Genomic DNA, 26,150 nt, shown 5'->3' on the forward strand with positions numbered 1-26,150 from the left:
ACTGTATTATAGTTTGACTGAATAGTGATTACTAGTATTCATTTTACTTCTCAAAATTACAGGTGAATTTTTTAAACATTTTATATATAAATAATGCAATCTTCAAAAGTACCTTCTGTATTTTTCTGAAGACCATATCAGTGACAGCATTTCTACAAACCTACTGTAGCTGAAGACATGTAGCTTCTTTAAGAAGTACTTTCTACAGCTTAAAAAAAATAGGACCAGTATTTCTTACATGTGTTTCTTGTTGCTAGGTACATTGAAAGAAACCACAGAGCCTTGAAAACAGCTGCTTAAAAAAATAAAACTACCTCTAGGATATCACATTGCATAACATTAAAACCTGTTTATTTTAAGTACTAGTTTTATGGTTCAGATTGTTCAGTCAATGTTAGAACTAAGAGTGTGACTTCTTTTTTTCAGAACTACCCTATTGAAATACTGTTCAAAGTAAATTTTCCAAATTTATATTATGCTGTGCTATTTTTTTGGTATGATTTCTAGTCCTGAATTGCTGGTTTTAAGAATAAGTCAAGAGATTTGATACTGTCCATGTACAGCTTAATTGAAAACTGATGTTAGATATAGCAAAGTTACTCTTAGAGGACATTAGGCATAAAATATTTTTCTTAGTCTTACCAAATAACTGCCATGTATACTCTGACTCAGCTGTTTAATATTTGTGGATAATGGACTTGAAATAATACAGTCATCACTGTCAGTTTTTACTGATTCAACAGCATCATCCTCTTGATGATCTTCTTGGTCTTAAAAAGAAAAAAAGAAAATCAATGCAAGTAAGACCTGCTATATTTTAGACCACCTAAGAATTAAAAAGAAATCTGATAGCAATAAATTTCCTTTTCTAATACAAAAAGAAGAATGCCAGGTAAATCTTCCGTTCCTTTCAGATGATTAACACTGTGACTCAATGACCTTTAGAGTTTTTCTTGTTAAAAAAACAGTAATGTTTTCCAGATGCAAGCTGGCAAATAGAGTAAGTTCTGTAATGAACTAAGTATGTATAACTGTTAGCTTTATTTAATATGGCCTGAATTTGTGGATTTCCTCTGACTTCCTTTAACTTCATGCATACATAAAAGAACTGTTTGCTTTAGTAAAAAAGTAGTTCTGTGTGCAGGTGCATTATTCTCTGGAACATTCTAGAGCATTTTTTTCAATGAAGTAAATTATAAGGACAACTGGTATACAAAATCAACATTCAACAAGGTTTTCCCATCTTTTTAATGAATTCTTATGTAAAAGCTGCAAACAACTAAACACAACATTTTACCATTCTCCCTCTGCTTTTATTTTAAACTTGGTATGATGGACTTGGTTATTGCCATAATAAACAGTTTAAGCTTGGAGGTGGAACAGGATGATCTGCCTTTTACAAATTAACAGCTTTGTGTCACATATGTGATACAGCATACTAGCCATCTCACTGTCTGAATAGATTTCAGTATCAGCATTGGCTATTATCTACACACAAAAAGAACATATTCATTAAAATAGTCTTTGGAACACCATAGTTCTAAGGGAGAATACAAAGACATTTAAAATAGAAGCCAGGTTTCCTTTAATATTTTATGAATCTAAGTCATATATCAGATTTTTGCAATCAACTACAATATAGTTTCCATTTGGGAAGGAAACACATCTTATCCACCATCCAGCTTCAGCTATGTAGTACACCAGAATATAATATGTGAAATGAAGTTTCTCATAATGAGGCAGCTTCCACTACTGGTAAGAAATGCTTATGAAAATGGAAAGAGAGATTTTTTCAGAAAATGCAATTACTTATTAATCACAATGAATTCTACCTTCTGGTTCCAATTCTTCAATTATTTTTGTCTCATCTCTGGAAGTAATCAGTGTTTGGTCAGGCAACTGCTCCTCTGACAAATGAGAGAGCTCTTCTTTTACCTGCTGAATTTCTTCAGCAATCTCCTTCACTTTGTCACCTGACAGCTGTTTAGCCTCCTGTACCGCATGCTACAGAAAAAGATAAACGTACAGTCTTTATAGAACTTGAATAGCAGAAGTAACTGAAGTTCAAAACTTGAAGACTTACGGCCCACATTCATTATCCAGAGCCTTTTAACAATTGTACTGCTTATGCAGTGCAGGAAACAATGAGAAAGTGCCAGATGCTGTAATGTATAACTCATATACAGCAGAAAGACATTTATATTGAACTGCATTTGCGAAAACATAACTATTATGATAATTTTGTACCTGTCAGCATATATACAGCCTATTTGATTTCCAGATTCATTTATATTTCATCTTTTTCTCTAAGTTCTAAAAGACTCAGTCAAAAATCCCCAAAACACAAAGAAAACACCACCACCACTTTATGCAGTTAACAATCTCATAACTTAAATTTTATGGTATTTTCTGTCTCAAAAGCAAACTAATGTAATATTAAAAAAACCAGTTTTGCTACACAGTATAAAAATGTCATCTAAAGTAAAATATCTTCAGTGCACATATGCTGAAGTAATCTTATTCTTTTCCTTCTCTTTGAGTTTAATTGCACAGAATAATACCACATCAGTGGATACTGCATTATAGACAAGGCACCTTCCATGAAAATTTGCAGCGATTTACTACCTGTGCATTATTTATTATCCAACAATTCTCCTGTAGGATTGAATTTCTCACAGAGGCACTGATGCCTCACCTCCCCCCCTCAGAATCCATGAAAAACCTTACAGCTGTCTATAGAACATCTGAGTTTTCCAAAACTGGATCTGAAGAATTATTTCTGTTCTAACACATTTGGAGTCATACAAAGAAAAGCAATGTTAACAAACACAATAGAGCCTTGTTCTACAAATCAAGGTTATCCTACAAGTTTTCAAGTAACAGAAAACTGACTTTATGTGTCTTATGTTTGTTTTTGTTATAGATGTGTCATAACCAGTGTGTTTTATACAGTGTTTGGCCATTCTTCTTAATTCCTTCAGTGACGGTTGCACTTTGTGGATGAAAGTTTCAGAGAGAACATTTTTTGATTATTCTAATTGACCAATACCACCTGATATAGTCAGAGAGAGACTTTTCTCAATCAAAGCCCCAGATGAGCTTTAAAGTAGGAAAGTAAAAGGAGGAGCCAGAGATTAAATATTGTGTAATACCACTAGAAACAGTCTGCCAATGTACCACAACCTACTTTTCTAACCAATCGGGCCAATACAAAGTAAAATATTTAATACTTTTCTTCTTGAAATGCTACATATTGTGGTGGTGCATCCCTCCTATGCCATCTGCAAGTACATCATCCTCAGTCCTACTCTGTGATCTCAGACATTCCTCAAAAGCCTTGACAGAACCAGCTGAGTAGTGAAGTGTCTCTTGACCCTGTCAGGTAAATCATGAGGTACTGCTAGAAAAACAAATTAACTGGAAAATGAGACTTCCCATTTTAATCTGTTGAACTTCTGTTTTTCTTGCATGGACACTTCTTTAGACATCAGAGAAGGCCCAGCTGTTTCATTATAATAGTAATTTTGTCTTTAACCAGACAATGAGGCTTAGATTTTTAAAACTAGAGGAGCTAAAGCTAGAGGAGTTGCCAACCCAGCAAAAAAGATTTCTGATGGAGACCAAGTAGCCGTCTCACTTACAAAATCTTAGTTTGTGAAGAATTATCAAACTTTCAGAAGTTACTGTTTGGACAGCTGAAGATATTTCATGTGTTAGCAACTACGTGGCTAACATTTCAGTTTTTCATATCTAAGCTCTGAAAAGATTACATTCACCAACATTTGACTTTTTTTTTTAAAGTTCATAAATGCAACAGATCAATTCTTATTTCCAGTCAATACTGTATAGCTGTCAGTGAAGTTCTAGTCATAGTAAACTACACAGTAACAGAACCTCTTAACTGAAAATTGATGTTAACCTGTCAAAGAATAAATCTAATCAAGTAATTTATGAAAGGAAAAAAACCCCACAACTAGTTTTTAATTAATGCAATATAATCAGTATTATAATTATATGCAATATAAAAACAAAACCTTTTATAATTGCCTGTTCAAGAAGGTACTTTAACTTACTGAGTTTACTTAAAAGACTAAACACAACCTATTCTTTGTTCTCTGAATGCAAATTATTTCAGATGAAAATTTACACAGTGCAGCAAATACACGTGAGTATAGTTCCGTGCAGACTCTTAGAACTCTAGAAGGATGTACTGAAGACAGCGTATCTCAAGTTAAGAAGTACAATTATTTTCAGAATGTGTGCAACCTCAGCTGATAAACTTCATTTTAGAGGTGACTCTCAACTGTCAAACTGTTCATCTCATTAGCCCAACACTCCGGATCTGTTTGGTTCAAGCTGGTTTCTGTAGAGCCATTTATATGAAGTGCGAGTGGGGCACTATAGAAAGGCACTTGAATAAGGCAGAGAGCTGAGAAACAGTGCAGAGAGAGCTGACTGGTCATGTTGGAATCTGCCCTAAGCCAGTGGAAATTGAAGCTTCTAAACTGCAGAGGACACCAAGCAGTTCTGAGGGAGTCACACCAATACCACTGCGTTGCATCCCCTGCCTATATGCAGTAGTATGCTATTGTTCATGGCCTGGGACATCCCAGCATTGTGCTGGCAAAATAATCCAATGTTCTTGATTATTAGTTCTACAAATTGTCCATACGGAGCTGTAAGTAGCCTTTCATGCTTCAGTGTGCATGACAGAAATACTTACTGTCATCTGTATTGTACTAAGATCCAGAAAAGAGACTCTCTTGTGTGCTTGAGCTGCATGCTGCTTCATTTTGAGTTTTGGTGTCTGTAATAAACAAATATATTGAAGATCATTTATTGCCATCTTATTTTACAGTAAATTATGAGGAACCCTAATTTTTTTCAAAGCCAAATCGAATGGCTTTGAATTCTAATTCAAATTCAACTGAAAATTCAATTCTAATGAGACACAACAGAATTCATACACAGCATACGTATCAGATTACATCATGGAACCTATGGAGATTTCATATATAATATAAATTTACATTATAGAATAATATAAAACATAAGAGTTGCTCCAGACATACAGTATTTCAAACAGCTTAAGTTAAAAAAATCCATTAAAACCTCTAGTATTTTAATTTATACATTTCAACCTTTTTGCTTTTATTTCTTAACCAACTGTTAAAGATGTCTGAAAGTCTCTTCTTTTTCTATGGCCCTTATTTAAACGTGATCATACAGTGAATTATACTGTCAAAATTCTCTTCAATATCAGCTAAAATACTCAGTAAAAAACCCAATGTGAAGGAATCTCAATCTCATAATACTCCAATGTTAAGAATTTCAAGACCTTTTTGAACAGCTACTTCACCCATTCTATGGATCCAACACCTAGTGGGTTTAAAATTGGAGTATGATACTAAAATATCTGTCACTTACCGCTTGAGAAAATGAAATACAGTGTCAAATGTTCTAGTGACAATTTCAGTAAAAATAAATAACTAATAACTAATTCTGCTGGGTGCCTTCTAACTCAGCCTATTGCACGATTTTATGAAGAATTTCTGCCTTCTAATCGAAACCAACTTTCTTTGAGTTTGAAGTCATTCCATCTTGTCCTATGCCCTTGAAAAAAGCCTCTCTCCAACTTTCTTGTAGGCTTCCTCAGGTACTGGAAGGCTGCAATTAGGTCACCTAATAAGAAGCTTCTCTTCTCCATGAAGTAATTCTCTCTATCAAGTACAAACCTGAACATACCTTGGGTGGTTGTTCATGTCCTCTAAAACTGGGTGTTATATATCCCAGAGCCTTTGACCTCTGTTTGTAGGGAATAGCAGCTTCATCCATAGGAACTTGTAGCCTGATCCAGTATTCTACGGTACCATAATTTTGAATGTGTCCTGTTTTTCCTAAGGAATAAATAGGGGATTGCATTAATTTTCTTTTCAACATTAAGGTATGTTACTCAAAAACTAGGAAAAAACACAAAGTAAACATTAATAGATCGGCCAAAAATTGAAGATTGTGTCAATGCATTACACCAGTGCTTGTGATGTGAGATTTGTAGCTCATGTTAGAAACAGAAACAGCTCCTCAGATTCCCCTTGTGTGATCCAAAATCAAAACATGACCATTCTTCCCTACTTATATATTTACTACAGGGTCAAATCAAAGTTCAATATTTTTATCTCAAGGCAAATAAAGGTTAGGACAGTTTTGTATGTTAACAGTGTCACAAAACTCTTTCTAAAAACGTTAGAAGTGTCACAAAAAGTCTGCAATTTAAATTACTGGCAGAAATACCACTTTACAATGCCTTATTAAACCAGATTCTCTACAACAGTGGGCAGTTAAGAAGTCACTGAATATGCTGATCTGACAAAATGTTTCTAGAAGAAAAAGGTAAGCAGCACAGAACATTGAATACTTCTTAGAAGTGTCTTCTCCAGGATACCTTAAAATTATTTTAGTATAGTGCATATGAATGTACCTAAAATAATGCACAAAATGCAAATTAACACCCTCCTGGATTATGCCATTATATGAAATATTATTAACTATAATCACCTTTGTCTTCTTATATTATATGGTGACCTTTGTCTTACCAGTTTACACCATTTCTTCCTTTATTTATTGATAAGGAAGGGGAGCATATACTTATGACATTCAGGCCTGATATAAAGCTTTGATGCTTGATATAGGCAAAGAGGGGGTGCCTCCTGTTTTGGGCTTTTTCACTCCTACCCTGTGGCTAAAAGCCATTAGGGGCAAAACTGCACTGATCCCAGCTTTCCACAAGTACTGGCAGAATCACAAGAACAAGCTGCACATCCAACAGAAAATAGCATTCTTGGAATTATTTTTTTCTTTTGAAATAGTAATGCAAAAATTCATTTTTGGTCAAATATGCATTATTTATAACTTGCAATACAGCGATACATAACCAAACAGAAGACTTTGATATGTTAACTACCAACTAAATTTGCTGTGTTGTAGATCTTGCCATCGTTTTCCAAGATTTCATGGAACTTAAGCTGACAAGAAGCAATTGTTTCGTAATCTATGCCATACGCACGATGAACCTCAAGTGTGATGCTGTTTTCTTGTATATAGTGAAAGAAGCTGTCATCAGACTGCACAAGAAACTGAGAAGTGAAGTCATATGATGGGATGTTCCCATGAACTACTGGGGTCATCTGAAGTTCAAAGTCATAGAATGCGTAAGTACAAAAGGTTTCAGGTTCCCAGTCACCAAAAGTGTGCATAGCCTCAGAAGAGAAGATCACTCTGCTGATATGAATTTCAAAAAGGTTCTCTCCTCTTTCTAAATGAACAGTTTCAACAAATCCACCCACTGGGTCACTTGGCAATACTTCTGGGCTGGACTTAAGTGGTTTTGTATCATAGACAACGTCTCTTAATTGGGCTGCAACAGATAAAACAAAGCTGTAATTTTAAAAACTCAAATACAATTAATGAGTAAGAAGAAAGGATAAAAGCACAATTCAATTATATTAACTATGTTACTTTCATAAAGGCATTACCAAAAAGAGTTCATACACTGAATACCCACTGAGCACAATGACAAAAATCAAGAGTATTTCCTCAATGAAGCTGCTTCAGTGTACACAGACACAAGCCCCTGACAGTTATTAGCAGGTTATAAGGGAGTTAAAAAGCAAAAAATCAGAAATCTTATGCAATATTCAACGTAAGTATCACTATGCAAATGTAGCAGAGATTTAAGATGTGTATTTTTGTAGGATTGATCGAAATTTCTCAGTGAATCTGACTTTTAACATCTGTTACCTCTTGAGTGGACAGAACTATCAGCAAAGACCTTCACATGTTTCCCACCCTCAAGTGGTAAGTGGCTAACACAGGTTGTATGGGGCTCTGAGCAGCCTTCTAGTGGAAGGTGTCCTGCCCCTGGCAGGGACTTGGAATGAGATGGGTTCTAACCCAAGCCATTCTGGGATTTTATGATTCTAAGAAATCAAAATACATGCTTACAGAATTAGGACATAAACCATGATGCAGTAGATGCAACTTGGAGACAAAATGTGAAAATTGTTTCAACATCAATGCTTGTAAAATATCCGATTTGAGGCTTCTTGTGCATGTTTTATGCAGTCAAGCCACTAAAGAAATACTTGAAATTCATCCTGTTTAAATACTGTGTCACTATATTATAACAAGACTTGAGGGATTTTAGTAACACAAAGTGATTCTGTAATGATAGTAAAGTAAAAGGTTGACCATGAAAGTATGATTTATTTTAAAGAAACCAAGTTTGCTAATTTTATTCTTATTCAGCAATAGCCGCAGTATAAAAAACACTGTGTGTTTTTTGGTTTAATTAATAACCATAATTTAAGTCAATGAAAATTAACAGGAATAGATACCTTTCCATGTAAGAATTGACCTTTCTACCACTTTTAGGAATGGAATAGTGCTTCAACTGGAGAACAAATTTACAACAGTAATTTGAGAGCAATAAAATATTTTAAAAAATAGTGAAGGATATAATTTAAAGATACCTTCTAGTTTTCTGATACGTGCAGCTCTGATATCGAGAAGGTGGGAATGCTGTTCCAGTTTTAACTCATAGTCTTTCTGTAGACTTTCCATCTTTCTTGTCATTGTTTCTACTTCAGTCTAAAAAAATTGCATATAAAAAGAAGTTCTGGAGATTGTCTGGACTCATGTTGCACATGCTTTGGCTCCAAGTTAAAATACAGTCAGATTTGAGGAAAAGAACATTTAGAATATGCAAAAATAGAAGAAGTTTTCCATTTATCAATACAACATATCAGTTCTATTCCAATTTCAGTAAAACCTAAAAACATCATGAGGAAAAACAGAGTAGCTTTTGTTTTAGGAGAATATACCCGTTTCTTTAATGATTTTATTTATTTTAAACGTTAATTAATTGAATGAAAAGTTAAAATATGATCTGCAATACTCCAACAGTGGAAGTAGAAAGAAGACAATGAAAGCAGAGTGAGTGGTATGGAAAAGGAAGTTTATTTGGTATGCACATTTACTGTTTTACCTGTGAAGATCTGGTAGGAGCTCAGAGATAATCCCAAGAAGGCACAGTTTGAAGATTAAGGCCAGAATGAGCTAAAGGACTACAATTTACAGTCACTTGGAGCTCACATTTTTTAAACAATATCTTCAGCAACGGCAGATTTTATGTTTGGTTCCCTATGCACAGACCAGCTTTGTTGCTGAATTTGTGAGTCTTAATTATTGCAAGTGTCAGAGCTACAAAGGTTAAAATGTTATTATCAGGTTATTTTCCACTGTGAATAGAGTTTAGTACCTGGTAATCTTTGCTAATTTTGTGCTGCACAAGTAACAAATTCCTTGTCTTTTCAAGTTCTTGCACTGTTTCCGCATGTGTTAACTGCAGCTCCTGCATGGAGTATTCTAAACCTTTATGGATATCATCTTCCACTTTTTCCAAGAACAGAAGGTCCACATTCTTTTGTTGCTTTCGATCCTGGAGCACATTTGAAAAATTGCTAGAAAGGACTTATGCAAAAGATTTGCATGTTTTTGTGCCTGGCTAAATGTAACACTGGCATATACTTTTGGTACAACAGTAAGACAGTAAGCAGAACTTTATAAACTTCAAGCACATGTAACACAGAAAGAGGAATGAGGAAGACTAGAATGTGTCAGGATTGTTTTCAGCAATGTAATGTCATGATTATCAGGAACCAATTAAAATGTATCAGACACTGAGAAGCAATCACTCCTGTCTATCCAATGAAAATACAGACAGATACATTAGCCTTTCTCATACTTAATAATCTTGCCTCTACAAATGTACAGACCCCAAACTATTATTCTCAAGTCTATATTCCTTCTGTTATTGATACTGGGGAGTTAATTGTCATTGAGGTGTTTTTCATTTTGTTTCATTATCATTATATAATCATCATTACAGTAAACACTTCCTCAAGAAAATAATGCATAAGTTACCCAAGCGGTGGAAATTGCAAAATTATTTGTACACTGATTTCTCCCTCTCACTCCTTTTTTAATTTGTGCAAGAGAAAAAAGAATAGAGTGTTTTCCAAGTATTCTTGGTTTTTTGTTTTAATAAACAAAGAGAAGTTGCTAAGCATTGTTATACCACATACTGGAACATCCATGCTTATGGTATACTTGCTTCAATTACCAAATTAATTTACAAAAATGGTTTTAGTGGACATTATAGGGATAACACGATGATGTGATAAGTAATTTAACTGAGTAAAACAAATGTTTTTTTAAATGGCTCTGAATCTGATTAAATTCACTTTTGATGACATAATGAATTATTTACATAAATTAAAATTTAATTCTGGAATTTTTTCATCTTCCCTTCTGATTAACTGTAACCAAAAAATGACAAAAGCACACATTTGAGCTGGAAGTATTAACTACTGAAAGATGCTCAAATAATTCAGCCCTTGAAAATTCCAGGTGTGTAGAGAGCACGTAATGGCCAGCCAAGGATTTAACAAACGAAAAAAAAAGCCAACTAAACCAACAAAAACCCCTTGCACAAACAAGAAAATAAGAGAATGCAAAATATAAAAGTCTAGAATAGTTTGGGTTGAAAGGGATCCTAAATATCATCTAGTTCCAACCTCTCATTCTTTGTAAGTTACCTTCATATGGAAGAGGGTTTCATTGAGTTCTACCACACCAACATCCCTTTCCTGAAACTTAATGGAAAGATGTTATCACATGTGAATCAAAGAAATGCATTCAGAATAAGAAGATACATTCTCACTAGACATGATATTTTGCTTGACAGCATGAATTAATAAACACTTTTCTATATTCTTTGACTTTCAAGAAGTATCTGCACTAAGCAAAAAACATAGAGAGGTTTTTTTTTTCTCTCATATTTGAAACAAAAGTATAGTTCACCTTGGTCAAAAACTTCACTTGATTTTTCAGATCATCTAGCTCCTGCTGTTGTTCCAGGTAGCGTAACTGCAGGTCTTTGTTGTCTTGCATCAGCTTTTCCTTTTGGTCTTGATATGAAATAACAAAATATTGCACTTAATTAAACATAGTTTAAAAAATTACCAACTTGTTTTTTTCATATTAATATATGCATGAAAATTTAATTGCAAAATGCACAAACTAATGTGTGTAGTATGGGGAAATTTTCGTGTCCTTGTTCTGGTTAGAACAAGGCTAATTTTTGCAACAAGTCAACTTTTACTGAAACAAGAAATACTTTTCTATTAAGACAACAATACAAAAAAATGTACTTAGTAAATAGCATACTCTGTAAAACAGTACTATAACTAAGAACAAAAAATGCAGCAATGCATGAGATTTTATTAATGTAAAATAAAAAAATATTTAGACATAGCTAAGTAAATACATACACTGTGTGAATTTATGAGTGACAACAATCCTTGCTATAGGAATTGGTTCAACTTAGATTTTGTATTAGCTTATTATCTCACTCTCTTAAAAGCTCCATGAAACATTAATGTTAGTAAGCTTCAATGAACATGAACCTAACAGTTATTGTATTTTATGGCTGAGAAGCTGGGAAATACTGGTAAAACAAAAACATGAGAATAAATGTCTAAGGGAAATGAGGCCAGTGGAAGGGTGATATAGCTTCTGCAAGTACCATACTGAGAAAAAAAAAAGAGAAACATAGTTAGAATGTCACTCTATTTTCTGTCTAAATACATTTATTTTAAGTATTACAAAGCACATTATGATGTTATGGCCAAAAAAATACTACTAAAACATTCAGATCAAATTAAAGGGCCATTCTAAAGCAGAAATACAGAAGGAGGAAAAATGTCAAGGTGATGTTGGTCTCCTGCAGTATTAAGAATTTTCAAGGCTTCATGTATTTTACCATCTTTCTTAGACCTGGAAGAGAAATTTAGGAAAAGGATTCATATGCCAAACTACAAAGGGCAGACAAGACATTATTTCCACGCTAGTTCTAAGGCAGTATGTTAAGACAAGCATTAATTTCAATTCTCCTACTGAACTTCAAACAGGAATCTTTGCCTTCAGCAAAGGCAGATACTCTCAAATATGTGACTGAGGAAAGTTATACTGCCTATGTTTTGTGAAGGACAGAGCTGTAATTAAATCCTAGATACAGAGGCCTAAAAGGATATTGGAACATCTACTCCAGCTGCAGCAAGTCAATTCAGTAGAAATCGGAACTGTGGTACACTGGTGTTTCAGTTTAGGAGTGCAAGAAGCTACTGGGGAAGGGATGGTAAATGCTTGACAGTTAAACATAATGCCCACGGGAAGGAAAGAAGATGGAATGCCAGTTTTTTCATAATCATGCTATGAGTAACAAGTGTTAATATGTCATAACTTCATAATAATGTAGCTTAAGGCATCTTTATTTTAGTATCAGTTAAGGCTAACTTTGCAATCACTTGCTGTGGTCAAATTTTCGAATATTCAATATAGTACTTGAAGTCAGCAGAGCTACTGAGAATCCTAACAGTAAGCACGTGCTGAACTCAAGCCATAATCATAAGAATTATTCACAACAAGTTGGCCCACTTCATTCCATTAAATTGTTAACAGAAATATACCACATTTGAAGAATCAACTCGAAACAAAATATTTTTACTTTCTGCCTGTGCTTGTCTTTTGTAAACTTCATATTGCTCGAGTAAGCAGTGTTGAGATAAAAATAAGATTGCAAGGTCAGTATGCACTAAGAAGTTGTCCTACAGCAGGAGGAAAACACATATGAAATAATCTAATTATTATATTAAAAGAAAACTGCATTATTTTCAATGTACAATGCTGTAAATAAAAATTAGTATATACTGAAAATATGAAAAATTCTGAATAAATGAAATTGAAACGTTGCCAAGGGCCTGTAACGTTTTCTGCCCCCTGCCCCTGCTTTTCTCGGCCAGGGGGCAGTACAAGGTGTGTAAGCTGGTCCATCAGGCGCCAGCTCTGCTGAGATTTTATCTTTGCTCACAGGGACCTTCTTCAGCCGACATAAAAAGACCGGGAGAGCAGCTCAGACTTTTTCCACAGGCTTTATTTCCCCTGTGAAGGGGGTCTGGAGCAATCTGAACATAGGGGGTACTACGTGTACTTTTATAGGGTTAGAGGGGGATCAAAAGTAAATCAACAGGGTTCAGAGTTCGGACACAAAACCAACTACATTAGATTTTTTTGTTTGGGACAACCAATTATAAAATATCAAATCTAACCAATAATATTCTACAAAGATAAGAGAGGGTCTACATTTTTCTAGCATTAGCCATTCTAGTGAAGTAGTTTTTCTTGTCTCAGAGAAAATACCAAGGGGGCCTCACAGAGCTATCTGCAGAGGGATTTGTCTCCTCTACAAGGGCCTATCTGGGCTTCATGTAGCTTCGTACAGTGAACAGAATAGTGGATTATAATTTGAAAGAGACTGTCAGAGGGGTCACTTTTCCATAAGAACTTTCAGTGTAGAGAAGAGAAGAAATACTGAACAAGAAGTAAGAACCCAACAGATGAAGAATGAATGCAGCTGAAATTATATGAGCCTCATTCAACCCGTATTCTCCACTGGGTCAATTTTTGCACTTAGTAGATAGTCATAACTTAGGTGTATTTAGCAAACGTACACTTAAAACACAGCTTTGAAAACATCAGCAATAGAGACTACACTTTTTTGGGCAGTATATCTCAACTCCAACATGGGTATAACTTCACATCTTGAGAAAATACTTTTTTCAGAAATATACCTCTTTCTACTTTGATCTTGTCAAGGATTTCATTTTTGTCTGCTAAATCACTTTTGATAGCTGTCTCTAGTTTAGTAATTTGCAGTTTCAGTTGCTGTTCCTTTGACCTCCATTGCTGTTCATGGGGCAGACTGAAGACACTGCAATAAAACAGTTAATGTTAATAAACTGTAACTGCAAATGTAAATAAACCTGTCATGTAAATAAAATGTAAATAAAAACGTTATATGAAAAACTTTTAGAAATCAGCTTCAGCAGGAAACAATAAAGAAAATAACCTTTTAGCAGCACCGAGACCACTATCATCGTGGCTGAGGAGTTATGTGAACATATGTTGGTCTGCTGCTCCTGAAATCAAGGTGGCTCTCGCAGGCTGCAGTTAAAAAACATGAAAGATTTGTGGGATGAGCAAAGGAACTGGCCTTCATTTAGAGCTCCAAAGCTAAAAAAAGTTGGTAGCATGCAACATCTGTGGGACTAGGAAAGGAATTCAATGCATATTCCAGAATAAACCACAACTGCAAACTTCAGCAAGTGATAACTACAAAACTGTTTCTTTTGAGTACAAGCCCCCTAAATGTAGAGACTTGGGAGCATCCATCTGATTTATTTTAAATTTGTAAGATATACAGAACCTTAAGTCAGTTGCCTGGTCAAAGAAATGTTGACCACAAAGTGACAACAGTTTTCTCACACTCTAAAAGAACAATTCTGATACTGGGTAAGAAACACGTATAAAGTAATCTTTCTCCTACTCAAAGAAATGTTTTTAAAAAGTGGGAAAAGAAATTAGAATAACTACTTTGCCTTTAACATTATTTGCTTGTAAACTGCCAATCTATTTGCAAGGACTGCACAGATACAAAAGCAGAACTGCTGAAAAAATACAACAAAATGTATAACTCAGACTGAAATAAGAGTAATTATATTATACAATTTACAGTATTATTCCTTGCAGGTAAAAAGAAAAAGCAATGTAATGTGCTTTCTTATAACTTAGACAGTGAGTACTGTGCTCCTTATATTACTGTCTTTCAATTCTAGCATTCTTATTGACTGGAAAAATGTTCATCTTAACAAATCATAAACCAGTTTATTCACTTATATATTCTGTGAGAAATCATAAACTGTAAGGGTTTTTTAAACAAAGGAGTCAGCTCTGCAATTTTTGCTGAAGCTCCCCAGTTAACTAATATTATATTATATATATATTTAAATGTATTTAAAAATCTTCTGGAATCTATATTGCAATCTATCTCTCCCAGAGATTTATGTAACAAGCCTCAACAAAAAAAGTATTGCAGAAGGGAGAGCCCACAGAGCCTTGTAGACTGTACCTGAGGACTCAAAGAGAATGGCCTGCTCTAATGGGTGACCATGTGCAGTGGTTCTGAGTACTTGTAAGAGTTATATCAAAAATACTTGAAGAATGACCTTATGGTTTAAAAAAAAAAATATAGCATGAACTGTAGACTCTGAAGTATGTGACAAGGGTTTATATTCCAGATTTGTGCTCTTCTTAAAAACTGTTTCATTTCCCTGAATTTTGTTGTTTCCTAATTGTATACCTAACCTATTTAATATATTTCTCCAGGCACGGAGCATCTTGACAGATTGTCTTTTATAGAATGCATGAATTTAAGGAATGCTTCTGAGTCCTGCAGTAAAATAATATGTATTTTACTCTCCTATAATTTTGAAGATAATATGCAGGGAATATAATGCACTGCACCCGCTATCACTCCATAATACTGTCTAGGTACAGAGAAGATACAGCGTGTTCTCTAACTGCTTAAAGTCTCATCCATCCCATAAGGAAAGAACAAAGTGTACCAAAAAAAGTATCAAATACCCTTAGTTTTCACATTTCTGAAAGTGTTTTCACATTTTAATGACAACTATACGTGCATTTATTAGCTTTAGGTACAATAACTTCACATAAAGATGCAGCTACATCTAATTCAGTTTTTCGGAAGACTACACTGTCAGAGAAATCATTAAGAATTACTATGATAGCAGTTTAAGAGTTCGGTGTTTAAATGAAGAACATTTCAGAAGACAGCTTTCATCCAAGCCTATGTAATGCTAACGTTTATGTTGGTAGGTTTGAATTGAGTCTACTTTATTCATGTGAATTTTAAGATTCATGTGGAATGCCTTTCACTTCTGATGTATTCCATCGGAGTTGAAGCCGGGTGGATAAACTATAATGGTCAACCACGTCAGGCACTGTTTCTTTTGAAGGAATTTAAGCATTGCCAGATTTGCATTACAAGGTGATATGAAAACCACTCCTCCAAGCCTTTTGTCAAAACGTATTGTTTTATTGGACAAAGAGTAAATAATAAGTCAACTGACAAATTTGTATTTATTATTTGCAAACTTTTTAGGTGCAGTTCCGCTATCTTGGCTTTGGCAATATTGCTATCAATTTCCCAGAAATAATATCAGCAAAGGATGGGTTTGTGCTTCTTTTCCTCTATTAAAAAAGATTTATTAATGGACACTTCCTACTCACCAGTAGCAATGAGTAAGCTGCAATAGAGCTGTATCGTGAAAATGGGAAAGTGAAAAAGCAAGCCATTAAACAGTGGATATAATGAAATTATCCATTTCCCAAATTTCTTGTTATTCTATGTGCTGGTTTTGGCTGACACTGAGATAATTATTTTTCCTAGTGGCTGGTATGGGGCTGTGTTTTGGACTTGTGCTAAACACAGTGATAATACAGAGACGTTTTTCTTACTGCTTCAGCAGGGCCTTCTCAGGTTTTCATATTACCGTCCTGGGCAGAGGGCTGGGGGGGTCTGGGAAACTGGGAGGCGACACAGCTGGGAGAGCAGATCAAATGAGTATTTTCTAGTACATAAAGTAAGAGAAAGGAGGAGAAAGGGAGGACATTTGGAGTGATGGTGCTTGTCCTCCCAAGTCACCCTTATGTGTGAGGGGGCCCTGAAGGTGCAGAACACTTGCCCATCCCTGGAAAGGCAGAAATTAATTCCTTGTTTTGCTTTCCTTGTGTACATGACTTTTGCTTTCCCAATTAAGCTGTCTTTATCTCACTGTACAGTTTTTCTAGCTTTTACCCTTTCAATTCCCTCCCCAGTCTGCTGTTGGGGGAATGAGCAAGGGCTGCAAATGGCTTGGGGGCTGGCTGGGGCTAAACCACAACATGGAATGATGAAACATGAATCAACATTTAAATGGGACAATATGAAAAGACACATCATTTTAGATGAAAAAATACTCATACTGTAGGTTACTGCGTAGTAACAGAAGCATATTTACATGTATTTAGTTAAATATCTTCCTAAATTCTCTATGACTTAAGTAGAACATAGCAGAAATACTATACATTGATTTGTTAGTGTTACTTTTCTGCATAATGATAAAAGAGGATAAGAAATCACAATCAGAAATATTTATAACATGATTGAATTTTGGAGAAATTTACAACAGTGAACTTAAGTGACAGACAACTGATCAACTTCCCCTAAACAAAACTCTTGAGTATTGTGATTATACAACTGTTACATTCTATAAGTAAAAGACTGCTTTACGTTATTTGTACTTGCCATTTTTCACTTCTATAATTTTTAATTTCACCACAAATAGTATAAGAAGTATAAGAAATATTGTAAGAATACTATAAACAAAAGTTGATATCACTCACACCGTGTTTAATCATTGATTTTTTTTTTGACAGACATCACACTGACAAGCCAAACACTTTAAGAGACTAAATAATTTCAGTACAAGAAAGGATGTCAAGTATTTTACCTACTTTCTCAGGCAATTAAGACACGTGTCTTATTATCTAACCCTCTTCAGTGCAAAGAAATCAGTTTCACAATAAGGGAAAAGCTCATTTAAAGGTCATTTTTTTCTTTCATATGCTTGTGGCAGTTGGCTAGAATTACTTATTTTCTGTATCAGTAGAAATGAAATTATAGCTACTACAAAAGAAACAAACCACACTTCAAAAATAAGTAGTGGAAAAGCTGTCAAATATCAGCTTATATAGGTTCACTGTGAAGTGCTGGAAGAACTTAAGACAAAAATTCAAACACCTTTTTAAAAAAAAAAAAAAACAAGAAACAATCCCAAGACCCAAAATATACCCAAATTAATATATATCTACGTATATGTATTCTTCTTTCAAAAATAACTCCAAAGAAAATAATGAGAAATTCAAGTAAGAGCTTCCTGCATTTATGTTCAAATTAAAGTGACTCCTACTTATTTTTAATTACATTTTTAAAAGTAGCAACCTACTGTTTCAAGAGTATTAGAAAAACAAGAGAGATAAAATATATGCAGAGTACCATGAATGTTTCCATATACACTTGCTGATATGATAAACTGGAGCACAAAGATATTTACACACGTGCACAAACACTCAATGTAGCATGTAGTGTATGAAGACCTATTGAACAGGACAGGAACCTAATTTTTTATACACAGAAACCATAACTTACCTGTTATGCAGCTTATCACAGTTTTCCTTCAAGAGTTCATTCTCTTTTTCTAGATACTTTATTCTTTCCTGTAACTAAAATGAAGAAAGAAGTTTCATTTGATGCACAGCACAAAAAAGAATTACTAAGAATTTGTGAAGACAAACAATTATTTGTAGGCATTGTCAATATTTCTTCCTTTTATACAAAATCAGAATCACAGAATATTCTGAGTTGGAAGGGATCGTCAAGGATCAAGTCTAACTTTTCAGTGAATGGCCCATCTGGGGATGAAACCCACAACCTTGGCAGTATTACCACCCTGCTCCAACTAACAGCAAATTTCAGGGTATACCTGCAAAATAATAGAAAAATCTAAAAGTCTAAGTGTATTACTGACATTATAAACAACATATCCTTGTTTTAAAAATATTCACTAAACTAAGACATAACTTTAAAGCTATGAGATACCAAGAAGATATCTACATGAATTACAATAGTTTAAAGGTTTGGAGGAAGTATGTATGAGATAATCTTGGTAAACTTGGTTCATGCAATATATATTTAAAATAGGTAAACCAGGTGGTAAAACTAAACTTAGTAACAGAAAAACAAATAAGCTTGCAGTCTCTTACTCGTCATTCATTGAAGAGAATGAGGAACAAATCACTTGACTTTTAGCCCTAAGTCTGGATGACATTAGTTTGAGAGCCACCAGACAAAGAAACAGAAGTAACTGATTTGAACTGCTAAATCAGATACAACACTGTACTGTACTGGAATTAAATCAGGTTGAAAGAATACTATAAAACTATTATTAATAAATCAAGTATGATTGTCTTTCACTTAACAAACCACTTGTTCAGTATCAGAATTGACATGAAATCCTATGCTTTAACATCAAATGTTGTCCAAACACTGGTGCAGTGACTATGGGGAACAGGGATCAGGTGTGGTTGCTACCCTATCAAATGCAAGCAGCAGCCACTGTGGGGTTTTTTTTAATGGGAAGAAAGTATATATATCACTAGTATATGTATCACTAGGTCAGTCTTCTAAATCTGTTTGAAACGTCTATTCACATTTCCACAACTAAAAGGTATCCCATCATTAACTCTTCCCTTATCTATAGGTACCTAATGCAGATTACAGATCTCTTGAACACAATCTCACCTCTTCCATCCTTCTATTTGAAATAGTCACCGACTGCAACTCTTTTTGAAGATGGAAGCATTTTAACCGCTCCTCTTTAAGCTGAACATTCAGTTCATCACCTTTTGCTAATAAAGCATCATGGTTGGTCTTCAGGTTCTTTAGGTTCTGTGAAAAGGAAGGAAGGAATAACAAAATCAGACCTAGTAGACTGTTCCCAGACTGTAAATTTCTACAGGGGGCTGTCAAGGCGCCATTGAGAAATGGTCTCAATGTGATCAACAGTCTTGAACTAAGTAACTGAAAGTAACTTTCACTTTGCATGGCCAGCAGAAGATGACCTGGCTGCCCTAGTAACATAAAACCCTCAGTTTACTCATTATGAAAATGACAAAGAAATAAATCTCTAAAGCAGTTAAAAGGTTTTGCTGTGATTGGACATGCTAACCCAAAACCACAGCAGCAGCAAGCAGAAATCAGTGTTGTCCACATCTATGCTAATCACAGAGCTTGCCACAGCTCTTTTAACCCTTATATTTAAATATACATATATATACATACACATAGTAGATACACATATACACAAAATTCTAGACATATAATTCTTTTGCAACCCTCATGTATTCAGCTCTATTTCTCAGCTGGAAGAACTTAAATAAGGAACTTCTGATTTCCTTTATATTTTCATTTACTTTGATGTATTACAGTAAGGCACATTTAACCAATTTTGAGATTAAATGGAGGATGCTGATAGAGCCTCTGTTTCCAGAACATTAGTTAATATTATACTGCCTACATTCCACAGTCCTGTAATTAACCCTCATTCATTAAAAATTCTAATGTAAACCACATTCTAATTATGACTTGACACATAATAGTCAAAAGCCCACTCTGGTTTCATAAAACGAAACTGGATGACAATGTGTGCCAAATACATATATGAATATAGTTAATGCTTAATGCTTTTAGACAGAAAGAAGTTAGCTTCTTTTTTTCCATACAATATTCCTACAAAGTAGTTAAATGGAGAAGCTAAATGTTAATCCTGTAAAAATTGTTTATGTTCACATGCAGTCTGAACAGACTGGAAATGAACATAACAAAATCAGTCATGAAAAATCAGTCACCAACTTGATCTTCAGCCTTTTGTATCTTATTTCTCAGGAAGATAAAAATCACAGAGAATAAACAATATTAGCAGTCAGTCTAAGAAAAAGAAATAGAGCTTTTTTTCTGTAGCTCTTTTTTATAACTAGTTATTTATCATTATAAATAGAGAGAATTTAAATCTAAATTCTAGAGTCAACTAGTCAAAATCTAAATTTGAGATTTTAGATTTCTTAAAGAGAAAGAAGACAAAAAACCTTCTCTCAGTTTGGCAGAGAAGGCACAGGAAATACACTGAAGAAGGGGAGGGAGGAAAAGCAAAACAAAATGCAGAAACAAACACGGGCAAAAAAACCGAATCAAACAAAAATCTAATGGCACAAGTGTTATTTAGCATGCTAACAATAAGCACTCCCAAGTAGGAGTTTATAAGGATATTCAGTGCTTCCACTTCATAAGGCTGAATAATTTATAAAGCTGTAATGGCAGTTAGGATTCCTACTTACAGGAACTCTCCCATTTCCAAGGTATTATCATACCACCTTTGTCTGCACATGCAGTTCTTCAAATGCATACAGGAAACATCAGAAAAAGCTGTATAATTAAAACCTATAGGTAATCTACCATGGAATTGCAAGCTCTGGAGATATTTCCGTAAAATTGCTCTTTTTATAAGGAAAATTATTAAAGTATCCCTCTAAAATAATTTCCATGAACATATAAGCAGATGTTAAACCCTAATGTCATAACAGAAGAGCCAAACTGCCCAAACTTCAGCAAGGAGTATTAAAGTGGAGGGGGCTTGGTACCCCTTTTTAGCAAATCAGTACATCTAAGTCAAAGTCCTCCCTCTAAATGATCAGGGATCTCTTTCCATAGCTAGACAACTCAGTTCATTCTTCATGATCTGCTTGGTATGACTTTGCAGATGAAATCACTAAGACCTGCTAGATCCTGCTGAATCAAAAGAGAGATTAAGACTAAAAATCCCTACTCCATCTGGAGTAGTTTGAATGTAATGTGGGATGAGGTTCATTTTCATGTACACAGAATTGAATTAGAATCAAGAACTGTGCATAATTTTTCTTCTGTTTAGTATGCTTATGTGATAAGAATATAGGAATTTTATCGATCAAATTGCAATTACCTCTTGAAGCTGGAGAAATTTTCCTTCCATTGCTGAAAGAGCATTGGTTTTCTCAGCCAGCTGTTTACGGACCTTGATCATTTCCACATTGTCCTGAATGTTTAGCCTTCAAAATTAAAAATAAATGCATCATAAACACATACTTTGAAGGAGATGTAGTGTGTAATACCCAAATTGATTTGTTCTTATATAATTCACACTAGAGAGTTAGTTAAATAAATATTTTACTGTTTGATGACCCATCAACCAATACATATAGATTTTTGTGTATTGTATAAAACTCTATATGACAGAAAAAGGAAAACAATCTTATGCCTAAAGAGATTGTTTTCCCTCACTCTCACCATCCAAAGTATTTGGTGCCAGTGGAATACCATTTTGTGAAGTTTCCAGCTATCAAATGCTGTGAAGAAAATGTGAGCTAGCAATTTAGACTATAACACCCTAAGTCTGGTATTCAAACAAGCTGCAGGCATGTCTTAATTACATGAAAATCAATTAATATCTATGCAGATATCTTACAATTCTAAGATTAATTTGAGCCTGTACTGTTTATTAGAAAAGATATTTAAAGCAATTAAAAATTTTAAAAGTATCTACTTAGGTGTTTTTCCTTACTTCAAATGGTGCAACAAAACTCCACTATTTCCACAAGTATGAGAGGAGAAGCTAACTGGGGTTTTTATTAATACAGATTATGATAAAATCAGAATAATTTTTCAATATCTGAAAAGGCAATTTCTCTTCCAATATTTATCTATTTTAGACATGCTGGACAAATTGTCACAATGACATGCTGCAGCAAGTGAAGGGGCGACTAAGCTTAGACATCTGGAGAACAGCTGAGTATGTAAATAAAGTAATGTTGTTCTCTAATACTAAAACAGTGTTAAAGACTTTCATTTATCTCAACATTTCCTGCAACAGCAGAGACAGGATTTTTCTACTATTTGTAGACTCCAAATTATTGAGTATTAGTGAACATTAAATTGTCTGCTATGAACCTACACCTAAAATTTGATAAGAATTAAAGTGAAGGGAAAATAGGTGATTAAAATTTTATACCTTGGACTTCAATTGAACCCGCATCGGCTGGAAAAGAATTCTTTAAAATGGTAATTACAACCTTTTTGTTTATTTACAATATACTTTGCACAATATATTTTATTTATTTACAGTGTTACAATAACACATTATTGTAACTATCTCCTTGCTTAGAATTATCCATGCTAGGTGGCAAAATATTTCATGACTTGGTTTGACCAATTGGACAAAAATTTATAAGGCCCATATTTCTTTACAGAAGTAGTAACTTCCACAGCTACCTACAAACATTATGACATAGCTCTTCTAATGCTTCCACGATGGAGATTTTAAATTTTTCAAGTACCTTTGGCTTGCTGTACCCTGCTCTTTCAGCCGTAGGATGGATTCTTCAATTTCCTTTTCTTTCCTTCTTAGTTGACTCCCAAGAATCTCTCTGGCATGATCTAGTTCCTCAATTTGTTTCCTCTGGGACTCAATGATAGTCTCCCTGCAAGTACAAGCGTCCTACATTCCAAAACCACTATTTTCTCAAAGGAAAAAGAAAAGAGTACTCAAGAAGCCAAACTTTTAAGTGTTCAGCAAAATCCATATTTCTTATTAACATACATCATAGGAGAGGCTTTTGAGTTTAAATTGCTATGAAAGCGTGACACAAATTCTCAAATTAAATGTTTCTGTGGATGGAATAATGTTTAGCAGAACCTCACTAAAACACTATTCATGGTTTCTTATACACTGTGTTAGAAGTATCCTCCTTCTAATCCAGTAGCACCAGTGGTTTCTCAAAAGCAAAACACCATTATTACTAGCTATCACAAGATTAGATCTTCAACAGATGGAGCACTGAATGTAATTTTTAAGCTTTTATTCTGAGATGGGAAAAATCTAACCCCCATCCCAAAAAAAGAAAAGAAAATCAAAAGATGTGTTTTGAACAGTGGAATTAATCCATTAAATGCAATTTAAAAAGTAATTTATAGGAATATTTCTGTACATTTTTTTTCCTATGATTCCAGTTAATCTTTGTGTTTATAAAATTTCAAGCACAAAACAATGTGGACATTAACCCATGTATTTCTAAATTTAGCTTGCCCATTAATTGGAAAACTAGCATTTACAGAGAATGTAATCAATGATCTGATTTAAGTAAAACACCATGGAAATAAACAAACAGCTTTTGGAACACACACAATTCAGAGAATATTCTAATCAGACCTCAGTATCTTTAAATTAGATGTTAACTACCTTTTCTACACAACACCTCTCCATACCCACGCAATCTCTACATCAAGGATGTTGTAAGGGTTTCCTAGGCTTCAATTTCAGTTAAAATGTGGAATTGGATTACAAGCCACACTTCAAAATGCAAACGTGAATCAGTATCATTTTACATAACTATTCCACTGCTTTTTGCACTTATCCATAAAATCTGTCTGCCCCTAGAAATGAAACTTAAATGCATCAGTGAAACAACTTCACGTAGACACCACTTGCATGGTGGTGCACATTTAAGGACTTAGGTCAGTAAAAATTTTGCAGCTAGGTTCTTTCTTCTTTTGTCAGTTTTGACCCGTAACAAAAAATGCAGGCATTGCATCCTAACAAAGATAGCCTCACCACTGGAGACCAGTTTTAACTTGTGGCTAAATTCTTACGAACCTACATTTTGCATTCTAAATCTCCGATGTTCTGCTTTCTTTATCATAAAACGTTTCTGCATTGTTACCAGGGTTATTGTTGTCAGAACCAACCATTTTGTTTTCTGAAGTGAAAACTTCTTAAAACATATACTTTTTTCCTTCAATAAAACTGTAAGTTCAAAGAATTATAATGACAAAAAAATAAGCAATGTGAAAATCATACAAATTTCTGATTTTAGCCCTTGAATCCTCAAGCAGACTCTGTCCATATTTGGAGAGCACAAGGTCAGATGATCTTGCTTCTAAACTCTGAAATCTCATTCCTGAAAACCAAAATAAAAGATATATTTTTGACTTGTTGAATGAAACAGCTTTTAACAAACCAACTAATTTTATACAGTACAAACAATTGCAAGTTCTATATAGATGTCAAAAAAAGAATTTTTACATCAAAATCACATGGAAAGAAATAATCATAGTATGCACAACATAAGCTGCTGTAAAATCTGAAGGATGGGTGATGCAGAACAGTGTTAAAGTGAACTGTTAAAAAGATGTCCTGAAAGTTTTTTAGAATACTTTACTTTCGAAGACAGAGAAGAGAGATTTTTGTCTTCAAAGAAGAGAAATATAAATATTATTAGAGAGGAACATAGACTTGTAATCACTTTTTCTCAGCATTTTCTTTGCAAAATCCCAAGTGTCATTCACCCAGACATGAAACTGTTAGGACCATAGTTTAGTAGCAGTGCAGGTAATTCTTTGTGCTGTGTAGAAGCATCCTAAGCTCATGGTGAAGAAGAGAAGTGAGAAATTAATTAACGAAGAATTGTTACTTTAGGAGCAAATGCAATGGTTCCTCCACATTTTTCTCCTACTCTTAGCAAGAAGGAATTAAGCAGGTTTTGAGGTGGGACCAAACACATTTCATTTGAAAGACAGCAGTAACGCAGCCATCCCTCAGTCTCCAGGACAGCATCATTTAGGTTCAAGGTACAAAGATACCAGCAGTTTCCCAAAATGCCTGAAAAAAACAATTACTTTGCTGCTTCAACTTGAACTATTTTGAATTTCAATCTTTATGTGTATTTTAAGGTACCAGTAGTTGTGATACATATATATGCGTGTGTGTCTGCGTGTATGCATATGTGTGTGTGTATATTTATGCCTAGAAAATATATTTGATTTTGTTTACTTTTGTCCAAATCAAGGATTTTCTTAGATGGTTGCACTCAATAAAGAAAGCAAGTATTTACAGAACATTCATACCCAATTAGGACTTTTGGATGAGCTTTCCACGGTATTTTAAAATCAGCCAAACAAAAATCAGATACAGGAAGCTATAGTTATTATTTGTAGAGTTTTCTTGTCTCTTAATACCTTAGAGATGGCTGAACTATCCTTATTTTTCCAGGCATTTTATTTTTTTGATAATTTCTTTGCATATTTTCTGGTCTGCACCAAAAATGTTTTGAAATTCAGACTCATGGTTTCAAGAGCAATCAGAATTCGCTGTTTTTTAATAAATGTGAACTGTACCCTTCTTGGTGTGCTCTGGCATGGCAGCAGCCTCGGTCTCTTTATTGAGACCAGTGTTCACACGAGATTGAACGGAGCTGTACAGACAAGGTCTATGGCCTTGAATCTGCAGCTGCTGTTTAGTTGAAATGAGTTTGTTGCGGAGGCTCTCATTTTGTCTCTCAAGCTCACGAACTCTTTCTCGCGAATGCTCAATCATGTCTTCCAGCTCCAGAGCATGACCCAGCCGCTTGGGTCCACAGCCAGCCTGGTCACATCTTCTTTTATCATTAACAAGCCGTATTAATTTGGTGGTCATTCTGGGAAAAACAAC

The 26,150-nt window shown here is 34.4% G+C and overlaps 1 protein-coding gene across 10 annotated transcripts in view; it reads right to left on the minus strand.

The window, feature by feature from the left end:
• RPGRIP1L (RPGRIP1 like) overlaps nt 1-26,150 on the minus strand; it is a 40,790-nt gene that overhangs the window by 10,129 nt on the left and 4,511 nt on the right. For 4 of the 10 annotated variants that reach the window (XR_009933002.1, XM_062488293.1, XM_062488291.1 and 1 more), the window contains exons 4-19: nt 25,838-26,136; nt 24,522-24,621; nt 23,002-23,145; nt 21,612-21,717; nt 19,379-19,525; nt 18,227-18,300; nt 13,749-13,888; nt 10,921-11,027; nt 10,656-10,712; nt 9,317-9,496; nt 8,529-8,646; nt 6,962-7,414; nt 5,746-5,897; nt 4,724-4,807; nt 1,833-2,004; nt 643-770 (exon numbers count right to left, since the gene is read on the minus strand). Coding sequence is in view for 8 of the 10 variants with exons in the window: in XM_062488293.1 (XP_062344277.1) it covers nt 643-770; nt 1,833-2,004; nt 4,724-4,807; nt 5,746-5,897; nt 6,962-7,414; nt 8,529-8,646; nt 9,317-9,496; nt 10,656-10,712; nt 10,921-11,027; nt 13,749-13,888; nt 18,227-18,300; nt 19,379-19,525; nt 21,612-21,717; nt 23,002-23,145; nt 24,522-24,621; nt 25,838-26,136 (2,461 nt within the window). In the remaining 2 variants the exon portion in view is untranslated. Of the gene's footprint in view, nt 1-642; nt 771-1,832; nt 2,005-4,723; nt 4,808-5,745; nt 7,415-8,528; nt 8,647-9,316; nt 9,497-10,655; nt 10,713-10,920; nt 11,028-11,218; nt 11,896-13,748; nt 13,889-18,226; nt 18,301-19,378; nt 19,526-21,611; nt 21,718-23,001; nt 23,146-24,521; nt 24,622-25,678; nt 25,768-25,837; nt 26,137-26,150 lie in introns of those variants that run through there. The other 6 variants (XM_062488294.1, XM_062488297.1, XM_062488296.1 and 3 more) reach the window with 6 other exon arrangements.

Source organism: Cinclus cinclus, chromosome 2 (assembly GCF_963662255.1).
Source record: "Cinclus cinclus chromosome 2, bCinCin1.1, whole genome shotgun sequence".
NCBI classification, from domain to species: Eukaryota; Metazoa; Chordata; class Aves; order Passeriformes; family Cinclidae; genus Cinclus; species Cinclus cinclus.